This window comes from Falco peregrinus, chromosome 5 (assembly GCF_023634155.1).
Source record: "Falco peregrinus isolate bFalPer1 chromosome 5, bFalPer1.pri, whole genome shotgun sequence".
Lineage (NCBI taxonomy): Eukaryota > Metazoa > Chordata > Aves > Falconiformes > Falconidae > Falco > Falco peregrinus.
The window spans coordinates 110,149,238-110,168,550 of record NC_073725.1 but is presented as its reverse complement, the minus strand read 5'-3'; the positions used below and the strand labels follow the sequence as shown (position 1 = coordinate 110,168,550).

The 19,313-nt window shown below is 44.3% G+C and overlaps 1 protein-coding gene and 1 long non-coding RNA gene across 9 annotated transcripts in view; one reads left to right on the top strand and one right to left on the bottom strand.

Moving 5' to 3' along the window:
* Positions 1 to 8,225, bottom strand: part of FAM120A (family with sequence similarity 120A) — a 56,008-nt gene extending 47,783 nt beyond the window's left edge. For 2 of the 4 annotated variants that reach the window (XM_013295256.3, XM_055804956.1), the window contains exons 1-2: positions 7,216 to 8,225; positions 1,269 to 1,515 (exon numbers count right to left, since the gene is read on the bottom strand). In XM_013295256.3, the coding sequence (XP_013150710.2) occupies positions 1,269 to 1,515; positions 7,216 to 7,689 (721 nt within the window). In that variant the 5' untranslated portion in view covers positions 7,690 to 8,225. Of the gene's footprint in view, positions 1 to 1,268; positions 1,516 to 6,543; positions 6,924 to 7,215 lie in introns of those variants that run through there. The other 2 variants (XM_055804955.1, XM_055804957.1) reach the window with 2 other exon arrangements.
* The window catches only part of LOC114010788 (uncharacterized), a 28,387-nt gene continuing 16,625 nt past the window's right edge, over positions 7,552 to 19,313 (top strand). For all 5 annotated transcript variants that reach the window (XR_008747355.1, XR_008747354.1, XR_008747356.1 and 2 more), the window contains exons 1-3: positions 7,552 to 7,690; positions 15,687 to 16,675; positions 16,870 to 16,963. This is a non-coding gene — a long non-coding RNA (uncharacterized LOC114010788). The remainder of the gene's footprint in view (positions 7,691 to 15,686; positions 16,676 to 16,869; positions 16,964 to 19,313) is intronic.

Sequence of the window (19,313 nt, the reverse complement as noted above, 5' to 3'; positions counted from 1 at the left end):
ATAGTCATCTGTCATGCAATTTACACAGAGTTTATAACAAAAACTGCAGCTTAGCCAGTCATCTGCCATTCCTCCATACAGCTATGAGGCAGGTAATGATTCCACATATGAAAAAACATACACTAAGTAAAAGCAACTTGAACTAGTTAAATACTTGTGGCTTTCTACTGTAAGATGCATTGGTTCCTCCTCCTTAACATGGAAGGTACCTGCCTGGACTAGAAACAATTTAGTATTAAGGACAACTAAAACATTACTATGCCAAAGCAGTAATACACAGCCCCTTTCATTCACAGCTTTCAAATTTTACGTTTTATTCTTCTATCATGTACCTGCACCAAAGCACAAAGTCAGTGAGAAAATAAAAAGAAAATCCAGTTTTCTTGATTTGTTTGCTCAGTACAAGATCAGGAACATGGCTGCTCCGTGTTTATTTACCCAAAAAGAAGTTAGAATGTTGTTCTAAACTGATGTTATTCATTGGAGTCAACTTTGTTAGTAATTAATTCATTCTTCCATCTGAGAGAGCATGACAGCTACGCTTTACCAGTGCTGTCGAAACACTGTGTGCTAAAATTGTCCCATTTAAGCAGGGATGTGAAACCGAGGTCCTTCTTGCCTATGCTACTTAAAGATACTATACCACTTAGAATTAGAAGCAGGAGTGCCAAGAAAGTATCCAGACAAAACTAATGGAATGGTAAGATGCTGTTCACCAGTCTTTTCAAATGTGCGGAGTTTCACTCAATTATCTAATCTAATGTATTTCTGGTGCAGCTGATGTGCTGCCATTATTTGTCCAATATTCATTTCTGAGGGAAAAAAAGCCCCTGCAATGCAAACATCTTCACTCCGTAGATGTTATTTTTAGTTAAGACTACAAAACAGAACACAAGTATGCTTTCCCAGTATATTATTAAAATTAGACCTTGTGTACTATAGAAGACCAAAACTAGCAGAACCACAACTGCCCCAAACCCCCCCCACCCACTGAGAACGTTTTGGCTAGGCAGAGCTTTGCAGAGTTCTCTCTACTCCTGTTTCTAGACAGCCACAATTTGCATTGCTTGCAGGTCCCTACAAATTCAGCATGTCTGGCCTCATAAAAACGCATCCAGCCCACCTCAAGTATAATAGGAATATCTGCAACAAAGCGATGTCTTTCCCTAGGTGCTTTGTCAAATTATACACATATATTTCAAAACAGTTAACAGAAACTGAAATCACGTCTGACTACCAGCATCAAGTTCTTTTATTACTTCACTTACCTAAAAGAGCAGCAAAAATAGGAAAGCGATTTGGATTCAGGTCCAGTTGCTTGGCAACTTCATGCATTAGGTATTGGCTTGTTGTGAGACTTTTCCCATTACGGCTCAGTTTTAGGGCATGGGCACTGAAATAGTAAGGGATGTTGCACAATGCATAATCGGAGTCATATGCAACCAAACCATGGAAACCTTTTTCTCTGCAGAAAGCAATTACTTCTTGATGATGATCCTCAATGCTCTGTGCAACCTACAGTGGAAGACAGAGTAATTAGCTACAGTGTTAAATTGCAGTACTGATTTATCACATGTATTACAATATACTGGGTCTTTCTGAAACTATATACGTGCATTTGAAACTCTTGCAGTATATTTAAAGTAATTTCAAAAATTCAATGACGCAGCACATATGGACAGAATGTAAGGAGCGCTCAGAAACACAATACAAAGTTCTGAAAGCCTGCACACTGAAGTGGCATTATGTATTACTGAACTCTATCTGAAGTAACTGTTTATTAACAGAAACATTCAAACTCTAAACATATTAGTATACTAGTGTCTGTATTAACTCATGGGAAAAATCTGAAGGCTGTAGATATTCAAGAAGTTCACCAAGGCAAGATGCACCCTTAAAAAGGAATCACATGATCCCTTGTAAAGTTGTGCAGCCCTGTTTTAAAAGAAACAAAACATAACCCTAGATGAACGGGGGTAACTTTCTTCACCTTTCAGATGTCTACCTTGCTGTGTTAAGCCAATTTTTTTCCTCTTTCTACCTTCAGCCTATTCATTTATGCACAGCTGTCTCTGACGGTGCACACTCCTTCCAGTTTACAGCCCAAACTTTACCTCTCAACTCACACTGCCTAGCAAAGCACGTTATTTTAGACCATGCAATCAGATGACTAGAACAGGCACATTGTGCAGGGTAGACATGGGACAATTCCTAACACTGGAAATATAAAAGCAACTCTTTCTCATCAAGAAGGTTATACTAAAACAAAAAGCCAAGATGGCAGGTTACTACCTACAATCCTGCATTTCTACACGCTGTCAGGAACTGTCACAACTACAGTCTGCATACAAGCACACAAAAATAAAGTGAGCCAAGTGCTTTTGATGCCTAATGCTTTTACCATCTACACACATAATAAAGATCCAGAAAACTCCCTAGAGGTTGGGTGTTGGTATACCCTACCATCACCAAGTATTCAATTTTAACAACGCAGATAGCAAGCTATCCCAAAATAGACTAGTACAAAACCATTAGCTTCAGTCTCCACAATACGCATGAGTAACTACAGCGCCAGTGCTAGTGATGCTATTTCCTCTGCAGCCAAAACCTCGAGAACACGAGCGAGGGTCGTACACCTCTACAGCCCTCTCCAACGTCCTGCAGTCATCTATCTCTCAGCAAAGAGCTTTTGTTTAACAGAAGGTTTGCAGTGACCCTTCCTTTTCTACTCATGCATTACTCCAATTAGTCTTCTGGTGAGTAAGAATTTGCTTTTCCTATGTAGCTTCAGGTTCCCTTTCTAGCAAAATCCTGAGCAGCTGAACAGTCAGCACCTCAATCTATTACTACGATCAATACCGGCTCACAAAACTCTCTCTACTCCTGATGCTACCACCTTAGAGTCTTTAGAAAATTTACATCTTTGGAAATGTGTTTGATGGACTGTATCAGAGTGGTTTTTAAATTTACTTTTGTTTGTGAGAAAAAAAAAGGTGTATTGATTTTTCTAATAATTATATTATCACATAGCATAACATGCGCCTGCTGTACAGAGAATTGAAAGACACCATAAATATCTTTGGAAAAATTTAAAGATACCAGATTTATACAGTTACTAACTCGAGGGCAATTTAGGCTTGACCATCCCTCCCCAGTCTTCACATGTTTTAAATCAGGAAAATCCCCCAGGTTGTTTTTTTTATTTTATTAAGGGTACAGAGATTTAAATTATGTACATGTATCTAAAATCAACATCTTCGCATACATGACAACCATAGGCCATCTGTCAAAAACAAAGTAAGAATTCTTTTTGCAGCACTAGATGTGACATGGCTATGCAGATAATAAGAGGAAACTTGTGCAGTCAGCTCTGATCTCCTATAAACTGTTTCCTCTGCCTCCTCCAGCCTCCAGTTCCCTCCCTTCCCATTTTACAGAGCTATCTGACACAGCAAGCTATGAGCATGAAACTGCAATATGTTTAGGTTATAGTAGAATCCACATTCAAATAATTGAACCGTCACAGGAAAAAAAGCTGTATTTACCAAGGTACAGTTAACCTGCAACATAAAACTCTAACAAGATGAGAGTCAGAGAATTAAGTTTGTAGCTTTCAGAAAAGGAGGGAGTCTGAAGATGCAACTATACCCAGGCAACACGCACACTTCAAAATCAACCCAGAGAGGACGCAGGGATAACCGCAGCCAGGAGTTTGGAATAATTTTCAAGTCTAAATCTTGTGTAAACATTAATGGTGCTGGATCAGAAAGAGAGAATCCTGTCCGAGTAAACAGGCACATGCATGTTTAAGATACTGAGAACAAAACAGTCTCACCAAAGTATTAAAGATGTTAAGTTAATCCACTGCTTAAATATTTATGCAAAGCAGGTTTGCTAATGTTTAAAAGTTTCTTTTAAGAATTATTCCCCCCTCCCCCAAACAGAAAAATACCAGGTCACAATTAAGCTAAAAACCCGTAGGATATTCGTTATAACTTGGAGGAACCTGTTATTTTTACATCCTGCTGAAACCATCTGCAAGTGATTTATAATTGTTCTGGATAGAAGACATTACTCTTTTTCTCCCCTCTAATTACCAAAATAGATTAAATTCATAGCGAGTCCCTAACTCTGCACAGCTCTTCTACTCAAGACTTAAATGTTTCCTGAAAATATGAAAATCAGCTTCATATTTGAAGTTCATAAGTATTCTCAATCCAAACTTCTCAAAACAAAGTGAGAAAACACTAGCATTTGGCAAGTGTCTTATGTGTATGTTAATTAAAAAAAAATATCACCCATACATGCAAATAAAAATCACACCTTTCAAGATGCATTTGCTCATTGCCCAGCAGGAGGGTTGCTAGAAAGTGAGCATGGGGGAGAACATGAATAAAACTGGAGTAAGGTATAAAGAAAGATAAATGCAATAAAGTAGATTTAGAAAGATTTTAAATTGTATAAGAGAAGAAGAAAAGCAGAAAAGGAATGTAATTTAAGTTCTGCAGTATCTTTGATGTGTATTATGCATGTTACCACTATAACCATTAAATATACTTTCTCACCTGAAAATGAAACAATTTAAAACAGTTATCCACAGTTTCTCAACAGCTGTATAAATGAAGCATCAAATCAGAATTGCTGCTACCCTTCCCATCCCCAAGACAGCTGACCAGTTCAGACAGCCACTGCAGTTCAGACACACACGGTGGTCGCTCAGTGATATGAACGTTCCTAACAGCAACAAACTCTCCCCCACAAACAGATCAGTATTTTGTTAACAAGTACTTGCCAGCTCCCGGTGCTAACGTAAGGCAGACAGATACCCACCCCTCAAATCTTCCCCATCAAAATTGTGGGGCTTTTTCATTTGTTTCTTTTTTTTTTTTTTTTTTGGATAGAAAAGGCACTCGGTATGACATGTCCTCTCGTTCCTAAAACTGTTTCCAGAGATTAAGAATAAGGCCTATTAGCGAGAAACCATAAAGGAGCTAATGCTGCAGCTAAGCTTGAAAGTAAACAAAGTGCTACAGGTGACACTGTTGTCAAATGTGGCAACTTTATTTGGATGTCATGTACTTCAACAGGAATGAACCAGGTCTGAGACAATGCATTTAAAGACTAACAGCTAGTTCAACATACCACAGAACTACTACAAATACCAAATTCCTAGCAATATCAAAACAGCTGTCTTCCTGTTGTGTACTGTGCATTTCAATATTGCATTAAACAAAGTATCCAGTTTAACACACTAAAAGAAAAAAATATTCTTACTGTACCCCATTCATTGCTTTCACTAATGATCTCTAAGTCTCAATAAAAAATTAAGGAAGATTTATAATGCACCCGTAACCAGATCAAGATAAATATCTTCACTGCACGGTCCCTAAAACTTTGCTTAAAGAATTTAAGCAGTATTAAGAAGTATTTCCTAGGTACAAAACCCACCCAAACAACAAAAAAGTTCAAATGAGGATGGTTTTGCTACCCCTCAAATTCCCACTGCCATTCATATCCAAAACACGTACATGACTTTCCTTCCACACTGGCCAGAAAAACCCATTTCTACAATAGACACGGCTATAACGTCTTCACTTCAACCAGGCAACAAGCCCCAGACGTCACGCTCAGCAGAGCTCGACGCACCCTGCAAGAACAGCTTTGCCTCCGCTTCCAGTTCGTTCCACACACGCTTCGCCCAGCCCGGTGGCCCCGGCGTGCCAATGGCCACTGCGGGTGGGTCTTCCACCACCCGCTGCCTGCCCGGGGAGGCTTCAGGCCAGCCCGTCGCACAGGGAGCTGCAGGGAACGCGATCCTCCCAGGATGGGTCCGGCTGAGTGAGCGGGGCCGGGCTAAGAGGGAGCAACAGCTACTCGCGTCCCGTCGGCAGAACTAGGAGAAACTTCACCTAAAGTCACCTTTTGGGTGAGCGCCTTCCAAGAGTCATCTTTACCCGGGACTGCAACCCGGCCAGAACTTTTCTAATCGGTACAAAAGCCAGATAATGTTAAGCTGCTCCTAGTGATCACGCGTGCAACCCTAAAGGTTGCATAATACTTTTCTACACACTAAAGTAATTTATGATAATAAGGGCTACAAGCATGCACTTCACTCCCGCTGCTCTTCCCTCCCTAGCGGGAAAGCAAGCGAGCAACTCTGAAAATTGCAGCTTCATCCCGGGGCTTGTTTTTCTAGTGTCTTGTGTTTCAATATACGCAGCCGCTCGGCTTAACAGAAACCACCACAAATCACGAACGCTGTACAGAGAGATGCGACGTTCATATTCTGCAACCTCTGAAATCGTGGCCTGGGTGTTGGCCCGAGATCACCACGGACCCCAGCTCCTTGCCTGCAGCGTTGCCAATGTTACCAGAAAGCAGAGATTCCCCTTAAAATCGGAACTTTAAATGAAGAACTGTCGGATCGGTGCTCCTGACCCCATAGACTGGAAGCGTTTGCCGTTACAGAGTAAGGAACGGATTATTCTACACTTGATCAAAAGCTCGTTAATACATCTGGGCAATGCCGATCAAACCCCTCACCTTCTCAAACACGAAACTCGAACCTCTGCGTTTTGGAGCAAGCCATTTCACCTTCTGCGCAAGTTTATACGCCTCGCCTCAGCAGGGAACTTGTTGCAGATCTGCCGTGCTCGATAACTGATTTTTTTTTTCTTTCGTCTTAATAATTAATTAGATTACGATGCTTTCGGCCAGCCGCTCTCACCTGCGGCAGCCAAGTCGCAGCCCCATCGCCCTGCCGAGCGGAGGGGCGGGGGGGGGCCTGGGCAAGAAGGGACATTTTGAGTCGACGGAGCGGCAGCCCCGAAAGAACATGGAGGCAAAAACCTCCCTGCTGCTGGGCCTGGCTTCGCAGCCAGGGGAATCCGGGAGGCCCCGGGCGCTGCCGGCCGCCCCGCACAGGCCGGCCGGCCACGCCGTATAAATAGCAAAATCCCCCGGGGATTGAGGCCGCCGAAACTTGGGCCGCCCCCGCGGGCCTCGACGACATTTTGAGGCGCTGAGGGGAGAGGCAGGGCGCCCCCCCCGCCCCCGCCGGGCTGGGCACTGGCAAGGCCCCGGGCAGCCCCCGCTGCCATCTTAGCGCGGCGGCGCCGGCGGAGGGGAGCGGCGGGGGCGCAAGAGAGCGGCGGGGAGGGGGCGCCGGTGGCCCGGGGGGCCTTGGCCCGGGCGGGAGGCCCGTCTCCTCCTCACCTTGATGTGGAAGCGGATGAGGGCCAGGCGGATGCAGTGCGCCATGCAGACGGGCGGCAGGAACCAGACCTTGGGCGGCGGGGTGCCCTTGTTCTGGACGTGGCTGACGATCTGCTGCGCCGTCTGGCGCTCGTTGCCCTGGCGCTTCACCCACTCGTGGAGCCGGGCCTTCTCCAGGGCGCCGTTGAAGAAGACGAAGAGCTCGATGTTGCCGTTGAAGCAGGCCTTGGCCAGGGCCGCCAGGTAGCCCAGCATGTGGTTCCACTGCCCGCCGCTCACCCAGTCCGTGTAGAAGCCGCCGTAGAGCCGGTGCAGGCAGTTGTCGGCGTCGATGAGGAGGCGCAGCGGGGTCTGGGGGGGCCGCTGGCGGCCCCCACCCACGAGGCTGCCCCGCGCCAGCTTCTGCAGCTCGACGGGCACCACGGCGCTGGGGCAGTGCTTCTCGATGTAGTCCTGGAAACCCTGCACTCCCATGGTGAGGACCGGGCGGCGGCGGCGGGCGGGCGAGCGGGGGCCCGGCGGCGGCGGCGGCGGCAGCGGCGGCGGCGGGGTCTGGGCTCGGGCCGGGCGGCGCGGCGGCGGCTGTAGTTGCGGGTGGGCGGTGGGAGCGGTGGAGCCGGGTGGGAGCGCTGGCTGCCGTCGGTGGCCGTTCAGGGGGGAGTTGTATGGATTAGTGGGGGGCTCATGGCTGCTGCGGCCGCCATGTGCTGCTCTCACAGAGCCATGGCTCGGGGATCCGGGCTGCTGCCGCTGCGGCTCCGACTGCCGGGGGGAGGGGGAGCGGCACAGCGCGCAGGAAGCCAACCCGCCGCCGCCGCCGCCTGCGGCAGGGAGAGCGGAACAGGCGGGACTTGGCGGCGGCCGCCGCTGCCACTCACAGGCGGCGCGGGGCGCGCACACGGGCGCCGGGGGAGGGAGGGCGGGCGGGGAGCGCGCCCCCAGCGCCGCCGGCCCGGTGCCCGCCGCCCTCAGGCCCCCCGCGCTGCCCTGCCCTGCGGCACTGGGGCGGCGGGGCCCGCGCAGCCCGCCCGCCGCGGCCGTTGCATAACCCAGGCATGCGCGGGAGCGCGGGCGGAAGCGGGTGGCGGGGAAGGGGAGGGGGCTCGGGGGGAGGCGGGGGAGTGGCGGGGGGCGGTGGGAGCGCGCTCGGGCCGGGCCGGAGCGCTGCGCGGCCGCGGCCCCCCCCTACCCCCCCCCCCCTACCCCACCCCGCCGCGCGTCGGTCCCGCCTCCGCGGCTCCCCCGGGCAGCGCCGCTCCCCTCGGCGCCGCCAGCGCCCGGGGCGGGGCAGCGCGGCCGCCGCCGTGGCCAAGCGGCGCCCCGGGGCACCTGTTGCGCCGCCGCTCGGAGGCTGCGTCTGGGCCGGGCCCCGGCGGGCAGCCGTGCCGGCCCCCCCCCCGCTCCCGCTGCCGGGCCGGCCGCGCCGCCCTCGGCCTCGGACTGCCGGGCCGGCTCGCGAGGCCTTCCCCGCCTGGCAGACATGGCGGTCGCGGCCGCTCTGTGCAGATAATAATTACAGGCTGTCCCCGCCTCGCCCGCAGCCCGCGTTCACTGCTGCTGGCAAAACTTGCAGGCGGGTTCCAGGGCCTTTCCGCCTCCGGTAGAGGCGAGGCGGCTGCTGGCGCCCCGAGGCCTGGCCGCCCAGGCCGGGCCTCACTGGGGCCGGTAAGTGGGCATCGATACAGGCTGCCGGGGGAATAACCCCGTTCCGTTCCGCACGGGCGGTGAGGGAGTATCCTTACAGTTTCGGCCGCATGAAATTATGTTTTAAAAGGCCAAGATTAGGGCTTTTCCTGAGCTATAGAAGTTGCATGCAGTTTGTCATTGAAATTGTACTGCGGCGCGCGAGGAGTTCTGTGCTATGCAGGTGTCAAGAAAATGTCAGGCTGCACGTGCTGTATAGTCACATTAATATTTTATTGATAGGGAAAAAAATGTGTTCTTAATGAGACTTCAGTCAGGCTGGATTGGCACCTACAGTAAATATTCCCACCAGGGAAATGCTGTCTTGGGGAGCGGGTTGGTTCTCTCGCAGGCGGTGCAGTGCTAATGCAAGGCTGCTCGGAGGGTGTTGTATCCAATACCGTCTGGTACAGCATAAGGTCGGTGAAATAAAGAATACTGAAAAAAGGTATGGAAATAGTCAATGAGAAATAATGCTTCTTCCTAGAAATCTGGTTTTGTAATAATCTGAGAGTGTGGTTTCCTAAGTAAATAGTCTGATTTCTTTCCAAACTACTTTTCCCTTAGACTTCCTAGATTTTACTTTAAGAGCAGGCATGCGTTAGGATAGCATCAAGATAACAAAAACACTGAAACACTTTGAAAGGCACACAAAGCATGGGAGTAGACCAACAGTGCTAATAGAGGATCAAGGAGAAAGAACTTTAAAATTCCAAATATCCCCAACCACATCAAAATTCAGCCAAAGAACAAGTACCGCCATACATGAAGCGCATAAAAAGCAGGTGATGAGACATGCCGGCAGGTATTCAATGCTGTAACCAAACAGTACAAAGTTTGATCAAAACCAGGACAGACTGTTCGCTAATTAGTCTTGAGAAGAGGGCGGTAGCTGATTCAAGATGCCTCACAGGATAGTTAGGTTCAGTAGTTTTAAGAATGGCAGTCATGTATAAATAAAATGTCTCCAAAGTTTGCTTGGGTTATGTTTTGTGTTGTTTAAGAAGGAAAACTAGTCAAAAGCATTGTCTACCAGAAGCCTGACCGTTAATGTCCTGATGTTTCCCATGGAGTTAGGTAGGTAGAGACAGTAGAACTGAGTGCTGCCAGGTTTGTGTGCCCATCCATAAACCTGACCCTCCTTCCCCAAAAGAAAAGAGAGGAAAAACAGAAGGGTAAACAAGGTGCTTCAAGAAGTTATTTGATGCAAGTTGTTGCTTTGCTGCAAATAAAACTTTGGCCAGACAAGAAGGCAACAGAAAAAAAGTGCAATATATGGAAAGCAAAATTACACTGCAAAACAGGTAGACTAAGATAGCCTTAGAAAGCAGTTAACCAAAGGCACAAAGACAAACAAGGTTGTTTTTTTCATCAACCAGCAGCAGAAAGCCTGCAGGAATCATCGGGTTATCTGCATGTAAGTAAATGGTGCGATGGAGGAAAAGGCATTGAAGAGTTTTCTTTCTCAGCACTGAGCCACAATGCATTTTGCTGTTAACAGTTATTGGTTGTGCAAAGGAAGGGTTAACAAAAATTAATACTAAAGGCAGTGACTCATTTTCCAACCTGAATAGAAGAGAATTAGGAGTGGCTCCCTAGAAGGAAGGAACTGAACAGTCATTAGGAAGAACTTGAAATGAATAACCGTGTCAGGGCAAGAACATAGAAACGAATGTTATCATCTTAGTTTTGATACCCCTGCTAACAAAACTTGGTCCCACTGTGAGAGGACTATGGACATAGGCTGTGGGACAGGCTATCCACGGTAATCTTGATGATGGGTACATTTGGTTGGGAATAATTGATGCATATATTATCCATGGGAAACACTTGTTTTACATGATTTCCATTAATATTTCTCCTCCTTTCTCACTCTGGTGTGTCTCACTGTGGAGCTGCTGCTCCCTGAACTTCCCAGTTCTTGCTGCTATAGGCAAAAAACCTCCAGGTCCCTCCTCCTTACTGCTGCTTGCTGTGGGCAAGATACTTTTCTGTATTGCTACTTCAGCGCTCAAAGTGAAATATATCTCTTATATTATTCTTTTGGTACTAACTTTTAATGCAAACATTTGCAAATAAACATGCAATAAATGTTAACATTCTGCTGTTAGCTGACTGTTACTAGCTGCCCTGTTTCTCTTCCCTGTCATCTGGAGCATTTGACTGTAGTAGGGGTGAATAGCATGCAGCAATAAAACCAACCCTTGTTCCTCTCATGGTGTATTGCTTGCATATACCTATTAAATAAACATTTTGCTTACAGAGACTTGCAGAATCTTCATGCAGTTTATATAAAACCAGCAAAAAAAAGGGACACATCTGCAGGCTGCCTTAGCTTCATCCTCAGTATGTTATTTCAGGTGATTTCCTTTTGTTGGTTTTTTGTTGTTGTTGTTTGTTTGGTTTTTTTTTAAGTTACAGGCATGCCTGGCACTTAGTCTAAAATAGTTGCAAAAATAGTAGAAACTGAAGAACAATTGCTTAGGTTTAAAAAAAAAAATTTTGGACAAAGTCACTCACAGTCTTGCTCTGATTTTTTATCATGGTACTTGCTACTAGGTGAGACATTCCTTTCTTGTACCGTAGGTTGCTTGCAATTAAACCATATACAATCACTCAAAGTTTATACAACGCAAGAATTTCCATATTCAGGGATCTCTCTGTAGCCTGCTGAAATATCTACAAGCACCATGGTGCTCTAGCATACAATAACTTCTTTCAAATATCTATGATACCTGTGATGGAACATTTTCCTCTTAGGACACGCAAATGTGCATATGGGAGACACCTAACTGAGTCATTTACATGCTTATCGGTCTCTCCATCAGCATCAGATCTTAGAGCAGTTTCAGTCTATTTCTGGAACTTCTTCCTTTTTCAGCTTTCAGCAAGACATAAAAGCTGCAGAAACCCATAGGTGATTGGTCAGCTTAAATAGGTTTATTGCTAACAGTTAATTTTTTTCTTAGTCTACAAAAAGGAGTATTATTGTTACAGCAACAATTCATCGATAGCAATTCTCGTGGGGTTTTTTGTAAAACTCTTTGCAAAGAAGACTTTGCTGCAATCTTTAGTTTCCGCTGATCACCCATCAAGCATTCCTTCACTCTAACGTTTCAGACTTAATTTAAAATTCAACTTCCACCATAACTTCAAATCATGAAAAACTAGTTGCCCTGGTATCTGGTGAATGCGAGTTCCATCTTTTTGCTGGTATCAAGCCTTTTCTGTTGGCTACATGCCCATTCTATTTTGCCACAGCATGGAACTTGTGCAGGAGACTGATGCTAGCAAGTAGAATATTCTTCTGCACTGTCTCACTGGCTGCTTTGAACTTTGATGATGGATCATTTTGCCACATCTTAATTTGTTTTTCACTGCTGTTCTTGCAGAAATTCAGCCATGTAGATTTTGTGCCTTTGTCAAGCTCTCCATCTCTTTTTTAGCTTAAGCCACAAGTTTAACTCTGAGGACTGTTAGCAAAGACTGTAAGAGATGCCCAAAAACTTGCAGTCCACTGTTTTTTTGTCTTTTCATTCTCCCTTGCCAGCTGGCCTCATAGACCAGCTTTGTGATAGTTGAGGGCAAGTCCTACTTCTTCTTTACACATCTAAGATAGGGGTGCTATTCTGGCACTCAGGAAGTCTGCTCTCCTTGCACTTGCCTCATGCAAATACATGCCCAGTGGTGACCATACAGGAAGATGTCTTTTTTTTCACCCTCCTACTGGCATTGGCTTTTTTATTTAACTTAACAGAATGTAGATTTATCCAAAGTGTGTTCTTCCTCATAACATTTTTCACTCTTAGTCAAAAGCCATTTTGTGATAAGCTGTTTTATTTCGTGTGCTTGCCTTTACTATCAAGACAAACTGCTGTTGATTTTTGATTAATTCTTCAGAGGTTTTCTCACATTTCCAGCCCTCTGTTAATTGCAGTAAGTTATTTAAGAACCATCAGTCTTTCCCAAAATTGCTATATCCTACTGAGTTCTTGCGTATTCAGTGTTTTCTGTATGCTATCCCTGATAGCTTCCCATGAAGAGGAGGCTAATCCAAACGGCTGACAACGGGGCAGAAGCCCAGCAAAGACACCCGTGGTGGAACAAAGACTCTTTTTTTTTCAGTGTCTTCACATTATATGGGAATGTTGCTTGGCATCTTAATTTTGCTGTGAGTTCCTTGTAATACTTTCTCCATTTATGGTTGTTGGCCTGTGTTTTGGGGTGTTGTCCGTTATCCAGTAGACAGACTATTACTTAGTATCGTTAACAATTACCTATGCAAAACACTAGCAGGCGGCTCCCCTGGAGCACCTGTTCTCAGAGTTGTGGCTATGGCAAACCCTGCACCACGTTTTTGAGTACTTGGTCTCTTGTTCCTCCCAAGACAATACATACTTCGTGTGTTTGAGAAAAGCAGACTTAGGAAGTGTATTGGATTTGAACTGGGCAACAATTTACGTTTCTGGTATAGAATGGTGAATGTAGAGAGAGGGAGTGAAGGCATAACATCACAAAAACAGGGTCACGAGGAGCTGTGTTACCTTCCTGGGTAGTATTGCAAGACCGCGTGTTGGCAACCACTTTTGAGTTGCACTTTTTCCCTATTTTCTTGGGCCAGTTGACCCATTAATAGCCTCTTCGAGTCTGTTTTCCCCTCCTTTCCCTCTTTTCTAAAGGCATCTTCAGCTTTCCAAATAATTTCTTTAGGCCATTAAAATACTAGTAAAGCATGCCAGGCCAACACTGAAATCTTTGTAGACAGGTCATATCTGAGAGCACGCTGCTTGCTATGTGAATGACAGAGGAAAAGAACTTCTCCCAAAGCCTGCTGTGAAGCCCACATTAAGGTGAAGCGCTATGTAGTCCAAGGACCGGTCCAAAGAAAAGATGATTCAAAAGGCATCATATTTTCGTAGAACCACTGCTACACTCACAGGTGAAATTTTTGACTGAACGTGAAGGCCGACCCATTAGGAACTAGGCCCTGTACAGACAGTACAATGTCAGTGGTGAATGACAGTATTGCTCCGGCAAACTTCTAGGGCAAGAAAATGACTGGCAGCGAGTCCTCCAAGTGTATGGGAAAAGCAGCCCTGCAGAGGAGGGGGCAAGTGACGCTGTCTGAAAGAATTCCTCCTTTCAGAGAACAAGCAGTGCTTTCACAGCAGTGGATACTTAGCCGTGGCACACAGTATACAGATTACATCAGGTCCATTCGCTGCCTTTAATTATTTTTTAAAAAACAAAAGCGTGAAAATTTCCAGTTCTAAATTTCAGTTTTCGGGAATAAAAGCATAAATAATAAAGGCAGTATGAAGCAGGCAACAGGAGCTGGTGGAGAGCAATAGCACTGGTTCTTTGAAAACCTGGAACAGTAGCACGCTGTTCCCGTGGTATTAATGAATAGTTGTGTGAGACGTACAAAAAGGCAGTATGTAAAGTATGTTCTACAGCGTTTTTTTGCAGGAGCATCAATAGTATCACAAACAGATACTAATACATCACTATAGCTAGATCCTACAACAAATGTGGTGCATTTGCAAGTGGTATCATCGGAAGAGCACATAGGAGCTAAGTATAGATACTGTGGCCATTTCAGAAGAGCAGCTCTTTACACTTCTAACACTTTAAAAACACGTCATTTTTGTTGGCATTTATGCAATTAACACAAGTATCTCAAGCATGTAAGTGACAGATTTAGCTACCTAAACGTGGGATATGGATGCCAGATTTGGGAACACCATCCAAGCCAGACCTTCACTTTCAGTCTGCTGCAGCAAACTAAATTCTTCATCTTACCCAAACACATGCCAGCATGGTCTACCAGCGCATCACCTGTAGATGTAGATCGCTCAGTTATTTGTTTTAGCACATAATGCCCTTATTTCATCCCTACAGCTCCTTGCTGCACAAAGCTGTGCCCTGAAAGTCAAGTTAAAAAAAAAAAATTGATTTGAATTGCAAAGTATAAAGTTGTGGGGCTGTGCCTCCTTGAAATTGCACACAGGCTGAAATGAGCTTTACAAAATCCAGGCTTTTCAATGCAGTGGGCTGGACACAAGGGATACTTTGTGCCGTTGCCTTTCCAGTCGCATAACGGCTCTCCATGTCTGTCCTGCGGGCACAGCCGCCACTCCTGGGATGAGGTGCTCCTTGAGCTGGTGCAGTTAGAGAAGAGGAAAACCAGACACGATCTTCCTGTTGTCCAGGTCTGGCCCACGAGCCATCAGTTAGACTGTTCTGAACTACAGCGCTCAGTTCAAAGGGCTGCTAATTGTATTTTAATGACAATTTAAATGATAGTGCTGATGATTTCAGAAACATCCATATCACTAATTACTAGTAGTCTATGTGGTGCTTTAAGCAGGCAAAGCACTGTAGAAATGTGAAGTAACATTATTAATGTTCTCAGTGGCCTTCAACATATCAAAAGCATCGTCCCGTCTTCATAGGCCCAAACCTCTGCCCTGGCTGCTCACATTTATGATACAGCTGCAGCAGATTTTTTTGCAGCATTCTAGAAATAAGTAAGAGGAGCAGCAATTCAAAATGACTTACATTCATTAACCAAATTGCTACCAATATTAAAAAAAACATACCAGCAATTAATATTAACTAAAATTCTTACAACATCCTGCTTCAGAACATTTTAGCTTAAATACTGGTTTGATCAAACTGAATCTCCGAACAAAGCATGGTCAGGATGTTTAAGTAAGCTTGCCAGAAACACCCGTACTAACAAGCAGCATTTGTAGCGGGCGTTATTTCTTGCCTTGTCGTTGCAGCTGCGCAGGAGGAGCGGTGGCATGGCGGGGAACCCGGCCGGTCTGCGGAGCACACGGGGCTGGAGCTGCGCTGGTGCCACAGGTCTCAGGGATTTCGGCTTCCAAGGCTGGCAAGTCGGTACCTGCCAGAAGCATTAAATTCCTTTCTGAATGTTTACTTGCATTTTGTACAAGATACCCATAGTCTGTTGAGGAATCCATTCTCCAGAAAAAATATTTAGAGTGCAAGTCACAGTTTTGCCCTTCAGAAATTCAGCCAAAACACATTGAATCTGCTAACCACTGACAACATAGTGGTGGTCAAGATGTTTATACATAAAACACTGTATCAGTGAGAGTAAAGCACAGATCTTGCCCATGTAATAGATATCTAATACCGAAATGGAAAAGCTGGCCAAGCCCTTTTCTAAAATAAATGCTTTTACAAGAATATAGGTTAACTGTAGTACAGTGGATTTTAACTGCCAAATCTGAGCAACTAGAATTTTGAACAGTTTTACTGGTGCAGAAAAAAAAAAAAAAAGAAGAGGCTTGTTTCCTCACTGGAAAATAAAATGCATCTAAATAAATACTAATGCTGATTTTTTTTGGTGAAGATTTATGTGATTAATCCCTTTACAGTCCTAGAGTGTATTAGGTTTCACTAATCTACGCTCAGTTTTATGTTAGATTGCCGGCATAGGACAAGAGCGAGGAGCTTGCTCTGCTCTGCAACCAGGCAGGCAGCAAAGAGGGTGAGATCATCTATGTACACTTTACACCTGAATCCAGGGATTTTGTGCCTGTAGTTGCATGAGCACCTGTTTGTGTGAGCAAGTCCCTGAAACTGCTTTAAAAGACACATTACTTTATGCAGATAAGGTGGCTGGTTATAAAACAAGATTTGCACAGGAGAGGAATTTTGCGTGCAATTTTCAAGATGCCTTTTTTGCAGCCATTTGATCGGGGAGTTTTCCTTTCCACATAAATGATCAGTCTCACTTGCTCAGGTAATGCTTTAAGCATGTTATTTGTGTGCCTCTCCTTCTTCTTAAGGCTGTGCAGCGATGGTGTCTTTGGAAATGAAAGTAATGAAAAACTTTTGCACTTTGTTACTGAGTGCCGTTTTTTCCTTTTAGAATGTCGATGGTGTTTGAAACTGAGTAGATCCGAGGGCAAATAATTCCTCCCTTTTCTGTTTCAGGAAACACTTGCCTTAACTGCCAGTATGCTCTTACAAATCTCACAGCTTGGAGAGAATAGCAGACCTGAGCTGATGCCAAATAAGTGCTGGTCTGGTAAGAGATAGCATTTAAACTTATATATTCCCAGATTTTTTAATAAAACATTATTCATTTGGTTTTCGTTCTTTTCAGAAACATCTGAGATATCGGTATCTTATTTTTTTTTGCGTGGTTTACACAGATTACTTCCTCATCTTCATTTATTCTTTTAAAGATACATCACTTGAAATTTATCCTGTGACTTTCTTGCCTTTAATGCCAGGAAAGCATTTAAAATTTAGAGAATGAAATATTTGTGAATAATGGCAACGCTTTTGCAAGAGATGAAAAGAGTTAAAAAACCTGCAGGCTTGTCAATTGATGACAGAAAACCTTACTTCTGCAAGTCGTACAAACATGCAGCCTGGCCTGCGTTCAGTGTCTTGACTGACATAAAACTAGAAACATTAATTAGCATAAATTCATAGTCTAGGTTTTTTTTTTAGGGGGGAAAGGTAAATATTACATAGTTCTCAGTAACGAGAGCATTTTTATTTTCCAGAAGACATCAGTTTTAATTCTCCAGATACTCTCAGTATATAGAGCAACTTTTGATCTCCCCCTACATAATACAGCACGGGAGAGTATCTCTTTAAATTCATTTATAAAATAATTCAGGACTGTGGGTGTCTTTGATCTGTTCCTCTCTGCTAAAGTACAGAAGAGAAGAACATGTCGCTTAGCAACCCTGCGCCGGAATTGGGGGGGGGAAGCGGGGAGGGATGGATGGTCCAGAGTCACAAAAGGGAAAAGATTAATCCATGTCAGAAAACTAAACTTCTGACAATGCTTCTCTAAAACAAAGCAAACAAATAAACAAACAGATGTTTGCAGAATTAGGTAATCTCACTTTCTCCTTTTTTTTTTTTTTTTTTTTTTTTTTTTAATCCCACTTCTGGTCTATTAATAGTAATCTTACAACCAAATCAGAAAATCAGGCACGGGATAGGCAATGCAGGCTTAAATAGCTTCAGGACTGGGCTGCAGTCGAAGGGAATCTGAAAGTTTTATTTTTAAACCAGTTAAGCGTATTTTAAATTTAATTATTATTGTCAAGACTATCATAATTAATTTCATACCGCAGTTTTTGTCTGAACACTTCAAATAACTTCCGTGTGGAGTCTCATCCTATTTTACAGTTGGACAGCTTAAGTGTCACCAGACTGACTTATTTAGGGTCACTTACCTTATTTTAAATAAAAATCTGCATTTCTCTAAATGGTTACCAGGCTGTGATCAGCTGGTAACTAGGTAACATCTCAGTAACTCTGAAAAAATATCAGTAACAGTGCTGAAGTAGATGAGCAGCACTCTGACAACCTCTACCATTTCTGCAGCTGCAAGATGATAATGTCCCCGCAGAGCAGTGGCAGGAGCAGGTACCGTCTCAAACAACTCCTGCTCTTTCCATTTCTGATTAGTGCTGTCCTAGAGCAGCCCTAATTTAGCTTTTTCTTTTGCATGAGAACTCAAAACATCAAACCCCACAGCCCTGCATAGCTGAGTTATGGAAGAGAAAACTTCTGCAAAAAAACTGTAAGAGGAAGAATGACAGAACTAGCCCACTTCAGAGTTTCACACAGATGAAAGATATCATAATTAAATAAAGATAAATCGTTGTGCCTGGTCTTAAATTAATGACCATAAAGGTTATTTAAGATCTTCATTTTTAGGCCACTTCCATGTCCTGATCACCTAAAACTTATTACTGAACATAACACTTAACATATAGTTTAGAGAATCCCTAAATGCTAAGGGTTCATCTTTCTTCCAGAGCTCAGTGCAGGCAATTCTCTCCTCAAAGTCTGTAGTAAAACTGCAGAGTATTAGAGCAAATGCCTACCTCCGTCCAGAGGCCAGAAGCTCATTTAAACTGGCATCTATTGCATATTCCACCAATTACAAACATACTTGAAACTGGACATTATTGAACTCTGAAGTAACGCTTATTTTCATCTAGTAAGGGAAATGGTAAATGATAGCGTGGACCTCATTAAGATCCACAGATTAAGTTTCTTAGAACAGTGTACCAAAGAATACATAAGTAACAAGATAATTTTTTATTACCCATATATAGCAAAGACTGTCTCCAATGAGATCAGTGGGAATTTTACTAGTTACTGCAGGGGTGCCTGGATTTTACCCAGGATCTCAGAGTGTGCTTTTTGTATTGGCAAATGCTTATGTAATGTGATTCTTTGGAGAAATTTAATTAAAGAGAAATGTATAAAGTACTTGGCATTAAGTGGTCTGAGTTTATTAACATACAGTATTTAGAATGAAGCCCAAACTAGAAGCAAATAATGCTAAACGCAACTGTGAGCATTTCAACAAAATTTACTTTTTGGAGAAGCTTGTATAGATT